Here is a 25,128-nt window from a genome sequence, read left to right on the forward strand (position 1 = left end):
GTGGTTGAGTCACCAACCCAGGGTGTGTTTAGAGGTCGTTTGGATGTGATGCCTGGGGATATGCTTTTGGGAGAACCCTGTAGAGTAGGGTTACAGGTTGGACTTGATCCTGAGGGTCTTTTCCAACTGGAGTCTTGCTGTGGATCCTGTGATGCAGCTGTCCCTATTATTTTGTGTGCTATTAATTTGGAATAATTTTGAAACACACCAGGGACAAGCACTGCATTTCTACTGGCTCTTCCCCCTCTAAAAATCCCATGTGTAAGCATAATGCCTCACAGAGAAAAGAACTTGCCTGTGTGGGAGAAAACACCTGTTCAAATAAGAGCACTAATGAAAGGGAGCAATGTAAACTGCTGGCAAAGCAAACTGTGTTTAGCATGAATGTTCTCCTCTTCAAGGTCATTCTGAATACAGAAGTCCTTTGCAGCTCCCTTGCATTATACATCACAATTAATGTAATTTTTGGTCTGGTTTGTTTTTTTTTACTGTAAGGATTATTCTTTATTAGAATTGCTTAAGCACATTTGTATGCAATTAAGACCAGGTGAGGGGTCCAGCACCCTGTGCTGGGGAGCACAGTGAAGTCCTTTTTCCATGTCCATGTGTGCTACAACACGTGACACAAGTTACATGTCCTTGCATGGGGCCACAGCATGAGGACAGCTGGCCACAAACGTGGAGGGGACATTGCACAGTGCAGCATCTACTCCTAGGGCATTGCTGCAGGAAAGCTGGGGCACTGAAGAGCAGCTGGAGCTGTGACTGTCCTGGTGTGAGATGTCATGTCCCTTCTCCCTAGGTAAATCTGTGCCTAGGTTCTCTATAACTGATTAGTAGGGCAACTTTAGAAGCAATACCTGCCTTATGCCAAAGCCTGTCTGTCTTCTGGTGACTCAGAACTCAGACACAAATGCACAACATGCAGATAAACTTCTCCATACTAGAACAGAGACCAGGGATGAGCATGAACATGCAAATCATAGAATCATAACCAGGTTGGAAGAGACCTCCAAGATCATCCAGGCCAACCTAGCACCCAGCCCTAGCCACTCAACCAGACCATGGCACTAAGTGCCTCAGCCAGGCTTTTCTTGAACACCCCCAGGGACAGTGCCTCCACCACCTCCCTAGGCAGCCCATTCCAATGCCAATCACTCTCTCTGACAACAACTTCCTCCTAACATCCAGCCTAGACCTTCCCTGCTGCAACTTGAGGCTGTGTCGTCTTGTTCTGTTGCTGCTTGCCTGGGAGAAGAGGCCAACCCCACCTGGCTACAGCCTCCCTTCAGGTAGTTGCAGACAGCAATGAGCTCTGCCCTGAGCCTCCTCTTCTGCAGGCTGCACACCCCCAGCTCCCTCAGTCTCTCCTCACAGGGCTGTGCTCCAGGCCCCTCACCAGCCTTGCTGCCCTTCTCTGGACACCTTCCAGCACCTCAACATCTCTCTTGAATTGAGTGGCCCAGAACTGGACACAGCACTCAAGGTGTTTAGGAAGGACATTGAGATGCTTGAGTGTGTCCAGAGAAGGGCGAAGAGGCTGGGGAGAGGCCTCGAGCACAGCCCTACGAGGAGAGGCTGAGGGAGCTGGGATTGGTTAGCCTGGAGAAGAGGAGGCTCAGGGGAGACCTTATTGCTGTCTACAACTACCTGAGGGGTGGTTGTGGCCAGGAGGAGGTTGCTCTCTTCTCTCAGGTGGCCAGCACCAGAACAAGAAGACACAGCCTCAGGCTGCACCAGGGGAAATTTAGGCTGGAGGTGAGGAGAAAGTTCTTCCCTGAGAGAGTCATTGGACACTGGAATGGGCTGCCCGGGGAGGTGGTGGAGTCGCCGTCCCTGGAGCTGTTCAAGGCAGGACTGGACGTGGCACTTGGTGCCATGGACTTGATGATCTGTGAGGTCTCTTCCAACCTTGGTGATACTGTGATACTGTGTGGCCTGGCCAGTGCTGAGTACAGGGCAAGTATAACCTCACTGATGAGGATAAGGTATGGAGTCACATAAAACTAAAACTCCTCCTAGGTTCACAAGTAAGTTAAAATAAGGCAAAAAGAAGGTTTACTTCTGTAAAGTCTTAATTTAATTTTTAGGCTTTTTTTTGGGGCTTGATTAGGCAATTTAACTATTTTCAATGAAAAAGGTCAATGGAGTCTTAATAAGGATCATCATCTCTGCAGAGTAATTAAATGAATTTATAATATGCATGCACTCTATGAACTGCAGCACACAGCCTTTAACTTGCATAATTGAAGGCTTCCCCACAGTAAGGATCTGCAATTAGTTTTTGCTTCGCAAAGCAGCATAAGATTAGATGAGGCCACATGTGCAACATGCCTTCCACAAACGACAGGAAAGTCATTTTGCATGGGACTATTTAACAGTATGTGATGAATATGTAAGTCTGATTTAACCTCTGTAAAGCTGTTTGGCAAATCTGAAGCACAAAAGTCTCTGCCCACATTCTTTGGAAGTGAGAGGAGGAAAGGGACCTGGGGGTACTGATAGATAGTAAGCTGAAGATGAGGCAGCAGTGTGCCCAGGTGGCCAAGAGAGCCAATGGCATCCTGGCCTGCATCAGGAGCAGTGTGGCCAGTAGGACAAGGGAGGTTATTCTGCCCCTGTACTCAGCACTGGTCAGGCCACACCTTGAGTGCTGTGTCCAGTTCTGGGCCTCTTGATTCAAGAGAGATGTTGAGCTACTGGAAGGTCAGAAGAGACCTCCAAGATCATCCAGTCCAACCTAGCACCCAGCCCTAACCAATCAACCAGACCATGGCACTGAGTGCCTCATCCAGTCTTTTCTTGAGGACCCCCAGGGACGGTGCCTCCACCACCTCCCTGGGCAGCCCATTCCAATGGGACATCACTCTCTCTGTGAAGAACTTCTTCCTAATATCCAGGCACTAAAGGCTATTTCTGTAGTTTACAGCTCTGCTGCTGTGTGAGTAATGCTGAATTAACTGTTCTTTGAGTAAGGCTTCTCTAACATAGGAATAAAATGTTATCTTTAGGAAACGGGCAAAGCTGAAGTGGAGACGTGAATGAATTTTCACTTTATTGGTGCCTTTAGACAGCAAAATGTGGGGGAGTGTTTCTGAATCTTCCTTTTATTGTCCTGACAGTACAAACAAGTGGAACAGTACATGTCCTTCCACAAGCTGCCCGCTGAAATGCGCCAGAAGATCCACGATTACTATGAGCACCGCTACCAAGGCAAGATCTTTGATGAAGAGAACATCTTGAATGAGCTCAATGATCCTCTCCGGGAGGTAAGATTCAATTATTTTAGTGGTTCTTCATGATATGGAAACACTTAATGCATTTTGTTGCTCCTGTGTTTCTTTCCCTACTTAGTGAGCATGCATCTGTGCAGGTCAACCTGCCAAAAGGCGCTAGTGGAGGGAGGCCTGCACTGTTTCATGCTTAAAGCAGCATCCTTGGTTAAAAGAGTCCTTGCTTGAGATGAAGAAGCTGTAATTTTACATAAGCTACTTTAAAACTCTGTTTTGTATTCCAGTTTCTTTTTTTTTTTTTTTTTATTTCTCCTGATGTTGTGTTACTTTTGTGTGTCAGAGCAATTAGAATTTTCTTTGGCAAGATGCTTGTGTGGGAGGAAGGCAGCATTCGTCGTGCTGTAACAGAGGTAGCTGCTTCATTGGGGTATAAATCTGCCTTCTGTTGGGTGGTGTTTGTGCCTGGCCAGTTGACTGATATCCTCTACTGAAAAGAGGTGGGGAAGCAGGGGAAAACAACAAAGGAGAGGAACAAAGCTGAAAAAAGTCAGAGGGAGGAATGCATAAAAAGGGAAAAGAGAAAATAAACAAGAAAAGGGGACAGTAATACATGATGTGATCAGTGATACCAAGTAGTGGCATCACTGATCACATCAGTGATCACATCAGGTGTTGCAGAAAAGACTGGATGAGGCATTTAGTGCCATGGTCTAGATGACTGGCTAGGGCTGGGTGCTAGGTTGGACTGGATGATCTTGGAGGTCTCTTCCAACCTGGTCGATTCTATGATTCTAATGTCTTTAAGTGACCTCTGTCATGTCAGGAATGGTTTTAAATATGTGGGAGGTTGTGTATATGTGTATCTGTCTGTCTGTCTGTCTATCTATCTATCTAATCTACCTGTCTATGCAGTCTGCCTATCTAATCTGTCTCTCCATCTATCCCAAAAGAGCACAGGATGATGTGTACTTGCAGAAAGATATGTGAATGTTGACTCTGGCTAACAGGTTTTGTGCCATAAGAAAATGACAGGTCTTTCATGGATTATTGTACCATTGACTCCTGCTCTTCATTGTGACAGGAAAGTGCCTCACACAATCCATTGGCCAGAATGAATCAAATTCCATATTTTAAGTAATTATCAGGAACAATGCTTTGCCTGTTTGTGAGCTTGGTGGGCAGCTGCCAGTTTCACCACTTCTCTCCTGTGAGCATCACAGTTTCACCACTTCTCCTTCCTGGCAACCTGCCAGCTGGGAATGGTGAGTGCTTCTCAAAATTGCTGGATCGTTGCTAGATGGATCAACTGAAAGGCCAAACTGTGATAGTTCCAGCAATTTAACAGTGCAGATGACTGGATTCCAGCACCTGGGCACATCTACTTCCCTAAGTATAGGCTGGATGTTAGGAGGAAGTTGTTGGCAGAGAGAGTGATTGGCATTGGAATGGGCTGCCCAGGGAGGTGGTGGAGTTGCTGTCCCTGGAGGTGTTGAAGCAAAGCCTGGATGGGGCACTTAGTGCCATGGTCTGGTTGACTGGCTGGGGCTGGGTGCTAGGTTGGACTGGATGATCTTGAAGGTCTCTGCGAACCTGGTTGATTCTATGATTCTATGGTGAGTTTCCAAGTGGTTTGGAGGACAGGAGGAGGAGGGCTCTGGATTGTAGAATCACAGAATCAGTCAGAGTTGGAAGGGACCACAAGGATCATCCAGTTCCAACCCCCCTGCCATGCCCAGGGACACCCTACCCTAGATCAGGCTGGCCACCGTCTCATCCAGCCTGACCTTAAACACCTCCAGGGATGGGGCCTCAACCACCTCCCTGGGCAACCCATTCCAGCCTCTCACCACTCTCATGCTCAACAACTTCCTCCTCATGTCCAGTCTGAGCCTACCCAGGAGGAGGAGGGCTCTGGTTCCTGCACTGCCTCTACCAGTTCACCCTGTGGCTTTTGAAATGTCAAGAGGAAAATCTGTCATGTAGGGCAGGAAAAGTGTGGGAATTACCTCTAGGGCACAGTGACAGTCAAACACATGAATCTTAGGCAGTAAAGAGCATTTGTTTTGTTAACAGAAGAACGTAGAGACATACCACTCACTGACATCAGAAACAATCTGTTTCTGCTTTAAGAAGACATCTATCCATAAATGAAGTCTCATAGCCTTCCATTGCAAAATCTTCTTTTCCTAACAATAGTTTGCAGTTATGCAACTCTGAATTGCCTACTCAGCACTGGTCAGGCCACAGCTTGAGTGCTGTGTCCAGTTCTGGGCCTCTTGATTCAAGAGAGACGTTGAGGTGCTGGAAGGTGTCCAGAGAAGGGCAGCAAGGCTGGAGAGGGGCCTGGAACACAAATCCTATGAGGAGAGGCTGAGGGAGCTGGGGGTGTGCAGCCTGCAGCAGAGGAGGCTCAGGGCAGAGCTCATTGCTGTCTGCAACTACCTGAATGGAGGCTGTAGCCAGGTGGGGTTGGGCTCTTCTCCCAAGCAAGCAACAACAGAAGAAGGGGACACAGTCTCAAGCTGTGCCAGGGGAGGTCTAGTCTGGGTGTTAGGAGGAAGCTGTTGTCAGAGAGAGTGATTGGCATTGGAATGGGCTGCCCAGGGAGGTGGTGGAGTCACTGTGCCTGGAGGTGTTGAAGCTGGGCTGGGTGCTAGGTTGGCTGAGGCACTTAGTGCCATGGTTTGGTTGACTGGCTAGGGCTGGGTGCTAGGTTGGGGTGGATGATCTCAGAGGTCTTTTCCAACCTGCTTGATTCTATGATTCTACCTATTCCTCTTCTCCTCCCTCCCGGCCTCCATACCATAGTCCTGTCTCCTTCCCTTCTTGTTTTGCTTATTACTTGAGAGCAGCAAGGCAAACCTGGTCAAGCATGAAAAACCAAAAAAGCACTTCTGTGGAGAAATCAAGCATGGAAAATTTCAAAAATTAATGAGCCCCTAAAAACATTGAGGAATGTCACAGAAGTGGCTTCTGTTTTTGCTGTGACCATGCTGTACTTAGCATGTCTCCTTTGTTCTCCGTTAGATCATGTAAGAAACATCTATTTACTCCATTGCAGACAGGTTGCACACTGCCTTGGTGACAGCACTTAACTGTGCCAGGAGAAGATCAACAAATAAAAAAGGAAGATTCAGATAGTGGCAATGCCAGAACAGGATTCCCAATGAAACTGCCCACATTCTGGTGGCAGCTCATGCACCGTGCCCAGAAAACACCCTTGGGTGTTTGGTTAGCTTAGCATTTTAAGTTTCTGTTTTAGTGCTTCAGTATGTGCAGTTTGGTAGTGCTGGTAGTGGCTTTTGGATTTTACAGATGGACACTTGTGATGGTTTGGATGTTACCTGCCCTCTCCCCCCCCCCCCCACTTAAGAAAATCACCCAGGCCAGACTCAGATGAGCTGGAAAGTAAAGAATGAAGCTTTATATTCACAGCTTAGCACAATATACAAGCAGCTATATACAATATGTACAGCTGTAGACAGACATATACAAGCTAGAAAGGTTATACAGAAACACAGCAGCTCTCCCAGAAACCAGAGTCCCCAGGAGGGGCTCCCAACTGCCCTGCCACCACCTTTCCACCTCTCTACCTTACCCCATACTTTGCCTTACATCCCAGGTGAGTTTGGAGAGTTGGCCAGGGGGGGTTAGGAGGCAGATGAATTAGTTAGACAGACGACAGGTTAGACAGAGAAGTGCAGCCCAAAGAGCAAACTCTGTTATCTATGTTTGTGTTTTTGTCCATCTCAGCAAGCCTGTGAGTGCAGCAGACATCACCATTGTTTCCTTTTCACAGCCCATCCTTTAATTTCTCTCACTAAAATATCCCAGCTAGGCTCCAACTAGCACAATAATATAGCAGAGCTTCTTAAAAGCACAACAAAGTTCTGGGGATATACTGCCTTACATGCCAGTAAGTGCACAAGGCTGTATCATCCAGCTGATAGGGACAGATAGCCTATCAGCATAATTCATCAATAAATATCCTCTGCATTCTCAAGTTTTTAATGAATCTCACATTTTATTATACTTGGAGTTTAGCACAGGGTGAGATTAAACATTCAGTCTCCACAGGGCGTACTTAGCTTGATGAAGGTGAGGCTGTTCTGTCTGCAGCAGAGGACGCTCCCAGGTGACCTTCTTGTGGCCTTCCAGGATCTGAAGGGGGCTACAAAAAAGCTGGGGAGGGACTACTTAGGCTGTCAGGGAGTGCCAAGACTGGGAGGAATGGAGCAAAGCTGGAGGTGGGGAGAGTGAGGCTGGAGGTGAGGAGGAAGTTGTTGAGCATGAGAGTGGTGAGAGGCTGGAATGGGTTGCCCAGGGAGGTGGTTGAGGCCCCATGGCTGGAGGTGTTTGAGGCCAGGCTGGCTGAGGCTGTGGGCAGCCTGCTCTAGGGTAGGGTGCAATGGGCATGGCAGGGGGGTTGGGACTGGCTGCTCCTTGTGATCCTTTCCAACCCTGACAGATTCTATGATTCTATGAAGGTAACTTCTGAAGATTTAACTGAAACCTTTATTTCCTGCCTTACACTAAGCAGAACAAAAGAAACCACACAAACTACTGTATAATTATATCCTGAGTATCATGAAATATTGCAAAGGAATCTTGCAGTGTTTTCAGTTCTTGTTCTCAGCTACTGAAGTTTACTGTATAGGCTGAAATTTTCCACAGCTAGGCTCTTTCTGGCAGAGATGACCTTTCTTTGCTCCCATGGTTTTAGTTTTTTAGCTCATCTTTCTTATCAGAACAGCAATTATGCATGATATAAATGTGAATATACATTCAACCATTAAACAGAACTGAAGGACATAGGATTACTAGGAAAAAATCTGGAATAAAATTAATTTTTGCCCAATAAATACTGCTAATAAAGCTGTGTGGTATTATTAAAAAGGTAACACATCTTTTCTTTTGGTTTTTTTTTTGGTAAAAAAGGATGGATGTTCATATTAATGAGCTTCTGAACATTATCCATGGAACAGTCATAGTAGATTGGGTGATTAAAATAATGAAAAGCTAAGAGAAGGTTTCATGCATATGCAAAAGTGACTGACTTACTCGGCACTGCTCAGGCAACAACTTGAGCACTGTGCCCAGTTCTGGGCTCCTCAAGTCAAGAGAGATGTTGAGGTGCTGGAAGGTGTCCTGAGAAGGGTGACAAAGCTGATGAGGGGCCTGGAGGATGCTGTGAAGAGAGGCTGAGGGAGCTGGGGGTGTGCAGCCTGCAGCAGAGGAGGCTCAGGGCAGACCTCATTGCTGTCTACAACTACCTGAAGGAGGCTGTAGCCAGGTGGGGTTGGTCTCTTCTGCCAGGCAACCAGCAACAGAACAAGGGGACACAGTCTCAGGTTGTGCCAGGGCAGGTCTAGTCTGGATGTTAGGAGGAAGTTGTTGTCAGAGAGAGTGATTGGCATTGGAATGGGCTGCCCAGGGAGGTGGTGGAGCCACCATCCCTGGAGGTGTTGAAGCAAAGGCTGGCTGGGGCACTTAGTGCCATGGTCTGGTTGATTGGATAGGGCTGGGTGCTAGGTTGGAGTGGATGATCTTGGAGGTCTCTTCCAGCCTGGTTGATTCTATGATTCTATACCTAGGCATGGCACAGAAATAATAAACTGTGTTTACTTTTGTGGTAATTTTAAGTGTAAGAGCTACCTCTTAAAATGTAATGGATTCAGTGTACTTGTCTAGGTGTTGCCCTTGGGGTTACTCTCCATCACTAATTTCTACTCAACCCCTAAGAAGCTGCCTCTAGTTTCTTTGAACAAACTTTTTCATCTTTGCACAGTGCTGCTGCTGCTGAAATTGAGCAGCTCTGTGTCAAGTTCTTTGCCAGTATTGTTTCCATAAGAATAGTAAATGTAAGTATATTATGGTACCTATGACAGCCTAATGAGTCAAGTGTAAGAGTCTGAAAAAGGCACTGCATGGTGTTCAGTGTTGCATCAAGGGTGGTATTTTGTGGCAGTTCTTGCAAAGAAGGTACTCTAACAGAAAAGTAATGGAAAGCTTCCATTACTGAATTTATAATAGCAGTAATTCTGTCTAAGTAAAAAGAAGGTTTCAGTCCACACCAGTTTGGTACCTGTAGTCAAATTGAGTGTGCTTAGAGGAACTGTTTCATCTTTTCCAAATCAGTTTTATAGAATCATAGAATCAGTCAGGGTTGGAAGGCACCACAAGGAGCAGCCAATTCCAACCCCCCTGCCATGCCCAGGGACACCCTACCCTAGAGCAGGCTGCACACAGCCTCATCCAGCCTGGCCTTAAACACCTCCAGCCATGGGGCCTCAACCACCTCCTTGAGCAATCCATTCCAGGTTCTTACCACTCTCCTACTCAACAACTTCCTCCTCACATCCACTCTCACTCTCTCCACCTCCAGCTTTGCTCCATTCCCCCCAGTCCTGGCACTCCTTGAAAGCCTCAGAAGTCCCTCCCCAGCTTTTTTGTAGCCCCCTTCAGATCCTGGAAGGCCACAAGAAGGTCACCTGGGAGCCTCCTCTTCTCCAGCCTGCACAGCCCCAACTCTTTCAGTCTGTGCTCACAGCAGAGCTGCTGCAGCCCTCTGAGCATCCTCCTGGCCCTGCTCTGGACATGCTCCAGCATCTCCACAGCCTTCTTTTAATGGGGGCTCAGAACTGGATGCAGTACTCTAGGTGGGATCTCAGCAGAGGGGAGCAGAGGGGGAGAATCAGCTCCCTGGCCCTGCTGGCCACACTTCTCCTGATGCAGCCCAGGATCTGGTTGTTTTTCTGGGTCACAAGTGTGTGGAAATGCCATCTTGATAACTGAGTTTTTTTCCCAGTTGTTACCCTTTCTACTTTTCCCCATTAAAACTTACTTCCTTTCCATAGAATCATAGAATCAATCAGGTTGGAAGAGACCTCCAAGCTCATCCAATCCAACTTAGTACCCAGCCCTAGACAATCAACTAGACCATGGCACTAAGTGCTTCATCCAGGCTTTTCTTCATCCAAATGCAACTCCTGCATAGTGATTATTATATGTATTAGAGTATAACAGATTTATCCTCAGTTGATTGAGTTAATTGATTAAACTGCTTTTGTGCAGCTTAGTATCAAAGCCTGACACGTAGTATGGGAATCTGCAAACCCTATAGCTCTAGCTGAGTAGAGAAGCTTAGTCTATTTCAGTTGGAAGAGACCTGCATTGATCATCTAGTCTAAATACCTGACTAGTTAGGGTCTGACCACAAGTTAAAGCATATTGTTAAGGGCAGACTTGCAGTGTTGGCCACCTCTTTGGGAAGCCTGATCCAGTGTTCGACCAGCCTCTCAGTTAAGAAATGCTTGTTTATCTCCAGCCTAAACCTTCCCTAGAGCAGATCTGAACCATTCCCATGCACTAGACACCAGGAAGAAGAGATGAGCACTTCCCCTCCTCAGGAATCTGTAGAATGTAGTGAGGTCACCCCTTAACCTCCTTTTCTCTAAACTAGACAAGCCCAAAGTTCTTAGCCACTTCTCACAGAATCATAGAACCAAGCAGGTTGGAAGAGACCTCCAAGCTCGTCCAGTCCAACCTAGCACCCAGCCCTAGCCAGTCAACCAGACCATGGCACTAAGTGCCTCATCCAGGCTTTTCTTGAACACCTCCAGGGACAGTGACTCCACCTCCCTGGGCAGCCCATTCCAATGGCTCCTTCTATCTAGATTATATTTCATTTTAAATATCACAAAACATTATGTTCTCATTTAGACTTGAGAGTAATCCATACACAAAAAATGGTACCTATGGATCATGGACCAAAAAATGGACCAGAGTCAACAGTATGAGTCCAAAATATGATATCACATCCAGTTGGCAGCTGTCATTAGTGCTGTTCCCCAAGGATCAGTGCTGGGCCCAGTCCTGTTCAATATCTTTATTGATGATATGGATGAGGGGTTTGAGTCCAGCATCAGTAAGTTTGCAGATGACACCAAGCTGGGAGCAGGTGTGGAGCTTTTGGAAGGTAGGAGAGCCCTGCAGAGAGACCCTGTGAGGCTGGATGGGTGGGCAGAGGCCAAGGGGATGGCATTTAACAAGGCCAAGTGCAGGATTCTGCACTTTGGCCACAACAACCCCAAGCAGTGCTACAGGCTGGGGACTGAGTGGCTGAGAGCAGCCAGGAGGAAAGCGACCTGTGGGTACTGGTGGATAATAGCTGAAGATGAGGCAGCAGTGTGCCCAGGTGGCCAAGAGAGCCAATGGCATCCTGGGCTGGCTCAGGAGCAGTGTGGCCAGCAGGACAAGGGAGGTTATTCATAGAATCATAGAATCAACCACGTTGGAAGAGACCTCCAAGATCATCCAGTCCAACCTATATTCTTCCCCTGTGCTCAGCACTGCTCAGGCCACACCTTGAGTGCTGTGTCCAGTTCTGGGCTCCTCAATTCAAGAGAGATGTTGAGGTGCTGGAAGCTGTCCTGATTCTATGATTCTCCAGTTTAGCTCATAAAAGACAGAGAGGTGATGCTTTCATTATAATCCACTGTACTTTGAGATTTTGTTATATGCAGTGAATCTTGATCTGGAACTTAAAGAAGGGAACTAGGGAAAATGCATCAGATATATAGATGTAATCATCTTAGAAGTCATCTAAGTATCTCTTTATGTAGCTATATGGAGAGAGTGAATACCTCTTTTTCTAGTGCATTGAAGGCTTTTTCTCATAGATACAGCTAAAACATAGCTGTATTTCTTGCTCTGGAGTGCTAAACTCATTAGTTATGCACCGTGTCAGCCTTGCAGAATAAGTGCTGATGGAGCACAGCAGCAGTTACTTGATGAATTCTAGGGAAGAGGAATTAAAAGAGTATCTCTCAAAGGTCTGTGTGAAGTATGCCTAAATAATCTATCTGACTGCACAGGGCTTAAGCAAAGTCCTGGAAACCTCTTAAGGACTATAATTAAGTTTGCAATGTTAAAAATAGAAACAAATGAGCCATTTAAAAGTTGGGAGTGAGTAAACAATCACCTGGTGATTGGATTACTGTGTTTTAAGATGCTTTGCCCCAGCAGATGTGACAGGGTAACAAACTATGTTTGTACTCAGGGATCTAAGTCACTGTAGTTTGGATTCCTCAGCTCTGGGGAGTGTGCGTGTCCATGGATGCATGTGCAGGAGCCTACATGCTGCAGCTGAGACATTGCTCCTGAACTGTCAGCCCCTTTCATTGCTGCTGCATGTACTCAAGAAACTTCTGTGTTTGACAGACTTTGTTAGCAAATCCATCCTGGATGAGACACAGGATTTGGCTACTACAAGGTCCAGCTGCTTCCAATAATACAGACAGTAATAAAAGTTCTTTCTATAGCTTTTCAAATATACTAATCCAAATCAAATCCCCAAATCTTAATGTAGTGGTTGTCTTATCATAGAAAGGTTAAGTTGCTCAAGAAAAGTATCAGACTATTTATAGAATCACAGAATCAACCAGGTTGGAAGAGATCTCCAAGATCATCCAGTCCAACCTAGCACCCAGCCCTAGCCAGTCAATCAGACCATGGCACTAAGTGCCTCAGCCAGGCATTGCCTGAACACCTCCAGGGATGGGGCAACTCCACCACCTCCCTGGGCAGCCCATTCCAATGCCAATCACTCTCTCTGTGAAGAACTTCTTCCTAACATCCAGCCTAGACCTCCCCTGGCACATCTTGCGACTGTGTCCCCTTGTTCTGTTGCTGGTTGCCTGGCAGAAGAGACCAGCCCCACCTGGCTACAGCCTCCTTTCAGGTAGTAGACAGCAATGAGCTCTGCCCTGAGCCTCCTCTTCTGCTGGCTGCACACCCCCAGCTCCCTCAGCCTCTCCTCACAGGGTTTGTGTTCCAGGCCCCCCTCACTTTGTTGCCCTTCTCTGGACACCTTCCAGCACCTCAACATCTCTCTTGAATTGAGGGGCCCAGAACTGGACACAACACTCAAGATGTGGCCTGAGCAGTGCTGAGTACAGGGGCAGAATAACCTCCCTTGTCCTGCTGGCCACACTGCTCCTGATGCAGTCCAGGATGCCATTGGCTCTCCTGCCCACCTGAGCACACTGCTGCCTCATCTTCAGCTGCTCTCTCCCAGCACCCCCAGTTCCCTCTCTGCCTGGCTGCTCTCAGCCACTCTGTCCCCAACCTGTAGTGCTGCTTGGGGTTGTTGTGGCCAAAGTGCAGAACCCTGCACTTGGCCTTGTTCAGTCTCATCCCATTTGCCTCTGCCCACCAATCCAGCCTGGCCAGGTCCCTCTGCAGGGCTCTCCTACCTTCCAACAGCTCCACACCTGCTCCTAGCTTGGTGTCATCTGCAAACTTACTGATGCTGGACTCAATCCCCTCGTCCAGATCATCAATAAAGATATTGAACAGGACTGGGCCCAGCACTGATCCTTGGGGCACACCACTAGTGACAGCTGCCAGCTGGATGTGGCACCATTCACCACCACTCTCTGGGCCTGGCTTTCCAGCCACTTCTTGACCCATATCAGAATGAATCCAAGCCACGAGGTGCCAGTTTTGTCAGCAGCCTTATGTGCAAACCGAGAGATGTAAACATCCATTACAGAGGAGTAAATCCAGTCTGTGCCTGCTCCTGTTGCTGGTGTTCAAGCATCTGGAGAGCTGAATCGGGGGTGTCTTTGTGGGCACTAGGTCCAGTGCCATGGGAGAGTAGCAGCTATACCCAGGGCAGTGCTGTCCTGCACCATCACCTTATTCAGTCAGAGTTTATGCTTCCAAGTGTTTACCCTTTCTCCATTTTAAATGGAATGAAGAGTTGTTCAGCTGGCTGATATCCAGGCAGTGCTAGGGGGAAGGGGTCAAGCAGTTTAGGTTTCTCCTGTGGGCAGTTTCTGATGAAAGCTGGGAGAGGTTGCTCTGCATTAGCCAAGCTTACCACAGCATGTTCATTCCTATTTGATGCTGTTGCAATTATAGATGGCAATGCTTATTTGTAGGAGTTAAAAATAACAACAAGGTACTTAGATGATTTCTGAGTTAGTTCTCCCTATGTAAACACATTCTTTTAACACTGTGCTTGCTTGTGCTTAAGGAGTTATCCTCTCCAGTAGGGTGTCACAGGGCGTTAGGGATCACAGGATGTTAGGGATGGGAAGAGACCTCCACAGATCATCAAGTCCACCCCCCAAGTTTTGTAAAGGTTTTGATTTATTTAGTCGAAAGGAAGTGATCACAGGGGCTGGAAGCGACCCAGAGAGATCATCCAGTCCAACCTCCCTGCCAGAGCAGCACCAGCTGGTGAGGGGCCTGGAACATAAACCCTATGAGGAGAGACTGAGGGAGCTGGGCTTGTTTAGTCTGGAGAAGAGGAGGCTCAGGGGCAACCTCATTGCTGTTTACAACTACCTGAAGGGAGGCTGTAGCCAGGTGGGTGTTGGTCTCTTCTGCCAGGCAAGCAGCAACAGAACAAGGGGACACAGTCTCAAGTTGTGCCAGGGTAGGTATAGGCTGGATATTAGGAAGAAGTTCTTCACAGAGAGAGTGATTGGCATTGGAATGGGCTGCCCAGGGAGGTGGTGGAGTCACCATCCCTAGAGGTGTTCAAGCAAAGCCTGGATGAGGCACTTAGTGCCATGGTCTGGTTGGTTGGCTAGGGCTGGGTGTTAGGTTGGAGGTCTCTTCCAGCCTGGTTGATTCTGTGATTCTATGGTCATGCAAACTAGCTCAGGTCACACAGGAAGACATCCAGACAGGCCTTGAAAGGCTCCAGATGTGGAGACTCCACAACATCTCTGGGCAGCCTGTGCCAGGGCTCTGGGACCATTCCAGCCAAGAAGTTGTCCTAATCTCTGAACTATGCCTATGAGTCCATTATGCTAAAGTAGCTTAATATGTGTTCCTTTGAACTCTTTGTAGCTACATGAAATTGAAGACATGTGAAAAATAAATAAAGGAACATTCTTGATAGAGGGCTGGGAACTACATGATCTGTTTAAAGTCAAGATGAGGAGGTGCAGGATCTGGCTACAGGACAGCACTCTAGTACTTTCCAGGGTTCTCCATGTTCCACTCATGGGCCTTGGCAGTGAGAAGTCATGGCACTTGTGTAAGGGGAACTTGGGAAGGGGAAAGGAGGAAAATAGGGGGCAGGATGGAGCCCTAACCACAGCAGAAATTGTAATGCAGACAAGATAAGGATGCGTTGTATGGACAAGCCCACATCCTTTTCCTGTAAATCCCATCCTTGGATGAGGTAGTGTGAGGAAACATCTTTTCCTTCAGTTTTCACTGTGTCATTTACCTTCTAGATGCAGAAACAGGCTAAAGTCTTTCGAAGAGGCTCAGGGGAGCCTGATAGGGTGTCCCTGTCCATGGCAGGGGGACTGGAACTAGATGATCCTTGTGGTCCCTTCCAACCCCGTGATTCTATGAAGTCTTGGAGGGGTCATGTAATACAGAAGTTTCTGTGTTAAGGAGGCACTTATTAAGTGTGCTGGTGTCCATGAAAGTCACCACCAATAAGGATTAGAGTTGTGACTCACCACCAGCAGGAGGAGATAAATATGCTGTGAACTGTCTGATGCAGAAGCAGATGAATGTGCCTATTTTTACGCGCTCAGCTGCACATTATGATTGTGGTAGTAACAGTACACAGAAGGGTACACAGCATTTCCCATGCATAAATTTGGAGATGCCTTTTAAAAGCATGTGATCTCAGAAGCAAAGACAAGGAGAGCAAAACAACAACGGGACAAAATCTGTTTGGAATGCACATAGGCAGAATCCTGCTCGATACACTGGCGATGTAAAAAGGTGAATCTTGCTAAAGTGTGGGAGATGCCAACATAAATTCTGCACATCAAGGCAGAATCAGAAGCACAGAATCAGCCAGGGCTGAAAGGGACCACAAGGGTCATCCAGTTACGACCCCCCTGCCATGCCCAGGGACACCCTACCCTAGAGCAGGCTGCACACAGCCTCAGCCAGCCTTGCCTCAAACACCTCCAGCCATGGGGCCTCAACCACCTCCCTGGGCAACCCATTCCAGCCTCTCACCACTCTCCTGCTCAACAACTTCCTCCTCACCTCCAGCCTGAACCTACCCATCTCCAGCTTTGCTCCATTCCCCCCAGTCCTGTCACTCCCTGAGAGCTGAAAAAGTCCCTCCCCAGCTTTTTTGTAGCCCCCTTCAGATGCTGGAAGGCCACAGGAAGGTCACCTGGGAGCCTCCTCTGCTCCAGCCTGCACAGCCCCAACTCTTTCAGTCTGTGCTTACAGCAGAGCTGCTGCAGCCCTCTGAGCATCCTCCTGGCCCTGCTGTGGACACTCTCCAGCATCTCCACAGCCCTCTTGTAATGGGGGCTCCAGAACTGGATGCAGCATTCCAGGTGGGGTCTCACCAGAGCACAGCAGAGGGGGAGAATCAGCTCCCTGGCCCTGCTGGCCACACTTCTGCTGCTGCAGCCCAGGCTCTGCTTGGCTCTCCAGGCTGCAAGTGCACACTGCTGGCTCCTGTTGAGCTTCTTGTCCAGCAGCACCCCCAATTCCCTCTCCTCAGGGCTGCTCTCCAGCCACTCACTGCACAGCCTGGAGTTGTGCTTGGGATTGCCTCGACCCAGATGCAGGACCTTGCATTTGGTCTTGTTGAACCTCCTGAGCTTGGCTTGTGCCCACCTCTGCAGCCTATCCAGCTCCCTCTGGATGGATCCCTGCCCTCCAGCCTGGCTGCTGCACCACACAGCTTGGTGTGCTCAGCAAACTTGCTGAAGCTGCACTCAGTGCCTCTGTCCATGGCACCCACAAAGATGTTGAACAAGCCTGGTCCCAGGACTGATCCCTGAGGGACTCCACTTGCCACTGGCCTACACTTGGCCATGGAGCCATTGACAGCCACTCCTTGAGTGTGGCCCTGAAGCCAGTTCTTTATCCACCCAGTGCTCCACCCATCACACCCATGTGTCACCAGCTTGGAGACCAGGATGTGGTGTGGGACAGTGCCAAAGGCCTTGCTCAGGTCCAGGCCAATGCCATCAGTTACTTGCCCCTCATCTATTCATGTTGTGACCTGTTCATAGAAGGCCACCAGGTTTGTCAGGCAGGATTTGCCCTTGGTGCAGCCATGCTGATTGTACCCAATCACCTCTTCACTATTCTGCTGTCTCAGTAGTGCCTCCAGGAGGATCTGCTCCATGACCTTACCAGGCACAGGCAGTGCAAGATCACATAGGGTTTTTTTGCCTTTTTTCCCAGTGCCAGTGGAAGAACAACATCAACAACATCAAGTAATTAAAAATTGCTCATCACTGTAAAGTCTGCACAAAACTCTGTCTCATTTATAGCTTGGCACTCTGCAGTTATCTACCAAACACAGTAAGCAAATATTTGCAATCATTTTTCTACAAAAAAAATTATCTTGCAGGTAAGCCAAAAGTGAAGTGCTCATTTTTTTTTCCTGATGTTCTAGCACATGAGAAATCAGAGGTCTCCTCCTCAGCTGCAGAGCACTCCTCAGCTGAGGAGTCTTCCTATAAAGGATTAAATGGAAATGAGAATTGGAAATAAATAAATAGAACTCTTGAGATGACTTCTAAATGGACAGATAATGAAATTTAGTATAGATATATATGCACGAGGTGTGGAATGGTCTAATTTAAAGATCTGTGTCTAACACTGAAGGAATTTGGTGCCTGATATTTTTAGTGATTACCAAGAGTCTTCCTCCCCTTGGGATGACTGCTGGGGTACAAGACTGTTAGAGAGGAGTGGAGTTAACAGCTAATGCAAAATGTGGACCCTGACACTGTGTATAGGCTTCCTGGGCTGGGTTTAAGGCAATTGGTTTGCTTGTTACCTCCATCTGTTTCAGGATACCTTCACACAGTCCTGCCCAGTGGTAGCACAGTCCTAGGCCAGCCTCAGCAGAAGCAGAGCACTGACTGACAAGGAGTTACCTAAGAAGATTTCAATCTCCTAGCTTGGCCTGTGGAGTCTGTTTCTTAATTGTCTTTCTGAATAAGTCCATTTTTCTTTTCCCTTGTTAGTGACCTGCAAAAAACTCTGTGTGGTCACTTAGAGGATACTAATAACTTGTCCTAAAGGACAGAGCTGCAAGTTTTATGACCTCATTATTAAGCATGTTTTTGTGCTGTGATCCCTGTAGTGCATTTGAAGCAGTGGATGGTGCCTTGCTAGAAAGCATAACTGTTTTGTAAATAAGACAAAGGCCTGTGTGCTTAGATGTTTTAAAGAAAAGCTAGATCTTAGAATCATAGACTCAGCCAGGTTGGAAGAGACCTCCAAGATCATCCAGGCCAACCTAGCACCCAGCCCTAGCCAGTCAACCAGACCATGGCACTAAGTGCCCCAGCCAGGCTTTGCCTAAACACCTTCAGGGACAAACACTCCACCACCTCCCTGGGCAGCCCATTCCAATGCCAATCACTCTCTCTGACAACAACTTCCTCCTAACATCCAGCCTGAACCTCCCCTGGCACAACTTGAGACTGTGTCCCCTTGTTCTGTTGCTACTTGCCTGGCAGCAGAGCCCAACCCCACCTGGCTACAGCCTCCCTTCAGGTAGTTGTAGTCAGCAATGAGCTCTGCCCTGAGCCTCCTCTGCTGCAGGCTGCACACCCCCAGCTCCCTCAGCCTCTCCTCACAGGGCTGTGCTCCAGGCCCCTCTCCAGCCTTGCTGCCCTTCTCTGGACACTTTCCAGCACCTCAACATCTCTCTTGAATTGAGGAGCTCAGAACTGGACACAGCACTCAAGGTGTGGCCTGACCAGTGCTGAGCACAGGGGCAGAATAACCTCCCTTGCCTTAGTGGCCACACTGGTCCTGATGCAGCCCAGGATGCCATTGGCTCTCTTGGCCACCTGGGCACACTGCTGGTTCATGTTCAGCTACTCTCTACCAACACCCCCAGCTCCCTCTCTGCCTGGCTGCTTTCAGCCACTCAGTCCCCAGCCTGTAGTGCTGCTTGGGGTTGTTGTGGCCAAAGTGCAGAACCCTGCACTTGGCCTTGTTCAGTCTCATCCCATTGGCCTCTGCCCACCCATCCAGCCTCACAGGGTCCCTCTGCAGGGCTCTCCTCCCCTCCAACAGCTCCACACCTGCTCCTAGCCTGTTGTCATCTGCAAATCTACTGATGCTGGAGTCATGCAGATCATCAGTAATGATACTGACCAGGACTGGGCCCAGCACTGATCCCTGGGGAACACCACTGATGTGGCACTTGCATGTATTAAAAATAATTATATTTCATAGCAGGGAATTTTTACATTTCCTACTGGAAGCAATGAGTCTGTCTATTAAAAAAGTAAGGGGAGAGCAGAGCTAACAAGTTGTGCTTGGAAAATATGCTTGATGAGAGCATTATGCTGTAGGAGTTGCCACAGCTTATTTGGGAAATACAGTGGCTAGTAGAGACATCTGGTTCCCAAACCAAAAAAAATCTAGCTACTCATTGTGCCACTTGTAATGAAATAGTCCAAGGTTTTCAGCATCTGGCACCAAATGGGTTCACTGCTGAAAGGAAGACAAATGCTGTCGTTTTTTCATGTGGACTGTTTATTATGTAACAGACCTTGAAAGGAATTAAGAGGCACTGACATCTGTAGACAGGCAGAAATGGAGTTGTGTGCAGCTTGCTTTGTCATTCTCTCACAGCAGATTCGTTTTGCATAATATTGATATACTCACAGCAATGGGGCAAACTTAGAATGTGAGAAAGAGGCTAATACCCTTCCTGAGCCATTATTTAAAGTTCATGGCTGGCCTATTTTTAGCCCACCATGTGAGAAGATACTCTCTGAAAATAGATACAGATCATGTGTCCTTGCAGAATATAGAACACCAGGACATTTCATTTCCAAAGACCGTAATTGGGGCTGCAAGCAGAACCTTCTTTCCTCTCACCTTTTCTACTTGTAGGCTTTTACTTCAGTTACACAAGCACACACTATCCTGGCCTGCATCAGGAGCAGTGTGGCCACTAAGGCAAGGGAGGTTATTCTTCCCCTGTACTCAGCAATGGTCAGGTCACACCTTGAGTGCTGTGTCCAGTTCTGGGCTCCTCAATTGAAGAGAGATGTTGAGGTGCTGGAAGGTGTCCAGAGAAGGGCAGCAAGGCTGGAGAGGGGCCTGGAGCACAGCCCTGTGAGAAGAGGCTGAGGGAGCTGGGGGTGTGCAGCCAGCAGAAGAGGAGGCTCAGGGCAGACCTCATTACTGTCTGCAACTACCTGAAGGGAGGCTGTAGCCAGGTGGGGTTGGTCTCTTCTGCTAGGCAAGCAGCAACAGAACAAGGGGACACAGTCTCCAGTTGTCTTGGGGGAGGTCTAGGCTGGATGTTAGGAGGAAGTTGTTGTCAGAGAGAGTGATTGGCATTGGAATGGGCTGCCCAGGGAGGTGGCGGAGGCACCGTCCCTAGAAGTGTTGAAGCAAAGCTTGGATGAGGCACTCAGTGCCATGATCTGGTTGATTGGCTGGGACTGGGTGCTAGATTGGACTGATTGATCTTGGAGGTCTCCTCCAGCCTGCTTGATTCTATGTTTCTACGATTCTATGAGTATTTCATGAGTTTTATGAACCTCTGTAATAGTTAACCACAGCTAATTGGAGGTGCAGTTCAAATGGGACACTTTAATTAGTTAAACTGTATTACTTTATTTATTTATTTATTTATTTTCACTAAATGTACATTTGTTCACATAGAGATGTGACCATGTCTGAGAGATTGTCTATACAAACATATGAAGACTTTCAGGCACATAGGTGCAAACACATGTCCAAGCTGTATGTGTGAGACCAGTGCTACATAATACTCTGTTGATAACTTGGCATAGAATCATAGAATCATAGAATCAACCAGGTTGGAAGAGACCTCCAAGATCATCCAGTCCAACCTAACACCCAGCCCTAGCCAGTCAACCAGACCATGGCACTAAGTGCCTCAGCCAAGCTTTTACAGCATCAGAGGATGTTAGGGGTGTTGGAAGGGACTCAAGGAGATCATCAAGTCCAACCCCCCTGCCAGAGCAGGGCAATCCTATCTAAACACAGATCACACAGGAACCCATCCAGACAGGCCTTGAAAGGCTCCAGAGAAGGAGACTCCACAACCTCTATGGGGAGCCTGTTCCAGTGCTCTGGGACCCTTAAAGAAATTCCACCTTGTGTTGAGGTGGAACCTCTTTTGCTGCAACTTACACCCATTGCTCCTTATCCTATCCCAGGGAGCAGTGAGCAGAGCCTGTTCCCCCCTCCTGGCAGCCCTCAGATACTTATAAACATTTATACATTTATCAGATCCCCTCTTTTCTTGAACACCACCAGGGATGGTGACTCCACCACCTCCCTGGGCAGCCCATTCTGATGCCAATCACTCTCTCTACCAATAACTTCCTCCTGATATCCAGCCCAGTCCTCCCCTGACACAACTTGAGACTGTGTCCCCTTGTTCTATTGCTGCTTGACTGGGAGAAGGGACCAACCCCCACCTGCCTACAACCTCCTTTATTTGCTGCCAGATTATGGTTATAACACATTACCTTAAAAAGAACTGTATTGACTGATATTAAGGGCACTTGTATGATACAAAATCAATATAGATAAATTTATTCAGAAAATCAGGGATTAAATTATAACCCTAAGATCATTTCAAAATCTTTCTGAGTATATTTATAGGAATGTCTTTCTTATGGAAATAATCCTCACCCTATATTTAATTCATGAAGTGAGTAATGTAATTACCCTTGAATGCTATTAATGGTTAAATAAAATTAAAACATTAGGCAAGCAGATCAACTGGAATTGTTTTGAGGAGAGTATGTATAACTGATGTGAAGAACATTGCACTGACTATGCACCTGTGTCTTCTGGATGCGGGATCTCATGAACAGATGCTAATGGCAGTTCCCAAGCCACTGCTGTCATCAAGCCCTCTTGCTTTCAGTGCATGTCTGATCCAGGAGAAGAAACATAAGCACAAATATATTTAAGGCCATAGTGATTGGATGTGGAGAACAGGTGAAGCAGAATTACCAAATGGAGGTGACAGAAGGCTGCAGGCATCTCCCCAGGTTTCTTGCTGCTTCTTTGTCATGTTCTCTAGAACAGTAATTTTCAGGATATGCAAGTGATGAGGATAGACCTTGACAGGCTGGATGGGTAGACAGAGGCCAATTTAACAAGGCCAAGTGCAGGGTCCTACACTTTGGCCACAACAACCCCAAGCAGCACTGCAGGCTGAGGACTAAGCGACTGCAGATCAGCCAGGCAGAAAAAGACCTGGAGGTGCTGGTAGATATGAGCTGAACAAAAACCAGCAGTGTGCCCAGGTGGGCAGCAGAGCCAGTGGCATCCTGGCCTGGATTAGGAACAGTGTGGCCAGCAAGACAAGGGAGGTTCATCTGTCCCTGTGCTCAGCACTGCTCAGGCCACACCTTGAGTGCTGTGTCCAGTTCTGGGCTCCTCAGTTCAAGAGAGCTGCTGAGGTGCTGGAAGGTGTCCAGAGAAGGGCAGCAAGGCTGGTGAGGGGCCTGGAGCACAGCCCTGTGAGGAGAGGCTGAGGGAGCTGGGGGTGTGCAGCCTGCAGATGAGGAGGCTTGGGGCAGAGCTCATTGCTGTCTACAACTACCTGAATGGAGGCTGTAGCCAGGTGGGGTTGGGCTCTGCTGCCAGACAACCAGCAACAGAACAAGGGGACACAGTCTCAAGTTGTGCCAGGGCAGGTCTAGGCTGGATGTTAGGAGGAAGTTCTTCACAGAGAGAGTGATTGGCATTGGAATGGGCTGCCCAGGGAGGTGGTGGAGTTGCTGTCCCTGAAGGTGTTTTGAAGGACATTGGATGAGGCACTTAGTGCCATGGTCTGGTTGATTGTCTAGGGCTGGGTGCTAGGTTGGACTGGATGATCTCAGAGGTGTCTTCCAACTTGATTGATTGGATCCCATGCATCCATGATCTATCAAGTCCTGACTGTGGTTTGGCTTCTAGGTGCAGTATCACTCTTGGTTCCCCCAATGCCATGCCGTTATTAAATGTGTCTGCAATGCATGTTTAAAGAGTTTGTTGCATTACTTCTCCATCTGTAATTACTAATCCATTTAACTAGTTTACTCCTGCCAGCTTGCCTTCTCCTTCCCCTGCATGATCTGCTATTTTGCTGTCACCAGGCCTCTGTGCACTTGCTCAGAATTTCTTCTGCCTGTGCCATTTATTCAGCTCTTTCCCCCACAGTTACCAATATTGGCCAAAGTAGCTCTCTCAAGCAAATTCTGTCTTCAGGGCTGTCTGGATGACTCCACAGTTCATATTCATTTTTACCATCAGATGACATCTCTTCTGGAGCCAGCTCTTCATGTCACACCCTTAGAGGTTTTTTCTGTAAAACTAGGCTCTAGGCTCAGCACTTTCAGTGTGTTTCTACTTCTGCATGCTTGCACTCTGGGGCAGCAGCCTGAATGTGGGTCATGAATTCCTTACACTTGTATTGCAAGTTGCTACTCAGCATATAACATCCCTGAGCCCTTGAGCCTGATCCCCCCTCCAGGATCCTTTTTGGTAGTTTACTTTAGAAGGCAAATTCAAATGGCCTCTTAATTAGCTTGTCCCAGTTCACATAGCAAGGCAGTGACGAAGGCTGATTCAGAATTAGAAAGGGATTGTGCATCCTCCTTATCTTTCTTTTTATATCCCTCTGTTGTATATATAGATGTGTACATCTGTAGCTGACATTGTAAATATTCTAGCACACACAAACATGTTCTGTCACACGTTTGTCTAAGAAGTGTAAATAAATATTCTCATTGTTTACAAGTGCTTTGTTTTGCCACTTTTCAGACACTGATCATAAATAATGTAGTGATGTTTAGATTTTGTGTTAGAGCTTCTCCCATATTGTAATCATAGAGTCATACAATCATACAATCAACCAGGTTGGAAGAAACCTCCAAGATCATCCAATCCAACCTAGCACCCAGCCCTATCCAGTCAACCAGACCATGGCACTAAGTGCCCCAGCCAGGCTTTGCCTGAACACCTCCAGGCACAGCGACTCCACCACCTCCCTGGGCAGCCCATTCCAATGCCAATCACTCTCTCTGCCAACAGCTTCCTCCTAACATCCAGCCTAGACCTCCCCCAGCACAACTTGAGACTGTGTCCCCTTGTTCTGTTGCTGCATTCCTGGCAGAAGAGACCAACCCCACCTGGCTACAGCTTCCATTCAGGTAGTTGCAGACAGCAATGAGGTCTGCCTTGGACCTCCTCTTCTGCAGGCTGCACTCCCTCAGCCTCTCCTCACAGGGCTGTGCCCCAGGCCTTTCACCATCTTCATCACCCTTCTCTGGACACATTCCTGTACCTCAACATCTCTTTTGAATTGAATAGCCCAGAACTTAAAGTTTCATCCAAACAACAAAAAAATAGACCAGATTTTGGAACTGTGGTGATTTCGGTGTCATCTGCCCCCCCACACTTTAGAAGGTACCCCAGCTAACTCAGCTGGACTCTGGGAATATAAATGAAGCTATTTATTTACAGCTAGCACAATATACAAGCAGATAGTTACAGTATACACAGTTATAGACAGAAATAGACAAGGGAAAAGGTAATACAGAAACACAACTCCCCTCCCAGAAACCTGAGTCCCCAGGAGGGGCTCCCAACCACCCCTGCACCTTCCCCCTGCCCCTCTCAAACTTACCCCAGTCCTAGGAAGAAAAGAGGTGCAGCCAAGAGGTTAAGGAGCAAGGTTAGTGGCAGTGAGGTTAGGGAGCTGCAGCTGAGTCCAGATCCAGCCAGAAAGTGAAGGAAAAATGGCAAAAGTGCTATCTAATGTTTACTTTCTTGTTCCCATACCTCTCAGCGAGACTGTGAGGGAAGGAGACACAACCATTGTTTTCCTTTCACAGCCAATTATCTGCTTTCTCTCACCAAAACATTCTAG

General features: G+C 47.7%; 1 protein-coding gene across 1 annotated transcript in view; it reads left to right on the forward strand.

Annotated features, from left to right (window-relative positions):
- HCN1 (hyperpolarization activated cyclic nucleotide gated potassium channel 1) overlaps positions 1-25,128 on the forward strand; it is a 346,393-nt gene that overhangs the window by 254,190 nt on the left and 67,075 nt on the right. Inside the window, exon 5 of the mRNA XM_064140084.1 lies at positions 3,123-3,269. Coding sequence (XP_063996154.1) covers positions 3,123-3,269 — 147 coding nt within the window. The remainder of the gene's footprint in view (positions 1-3,122; positions 3,270-25,128) is intronic.

Source organism: Pogoniulus pusillus, chromosome Z, assembly GCF_015220805.1.
Source record: "Pogoniulus pusillus isolate bPogPus1 chromosome Z, bPogPus1.pri, whole genome shotgun sequence".
Lineage (NCBI taxonomy): Eukaryota > Metazoa > Chordata > Aves > Piciformes > Lybiidae > Pogoniulus > Pogoniulus pusillus.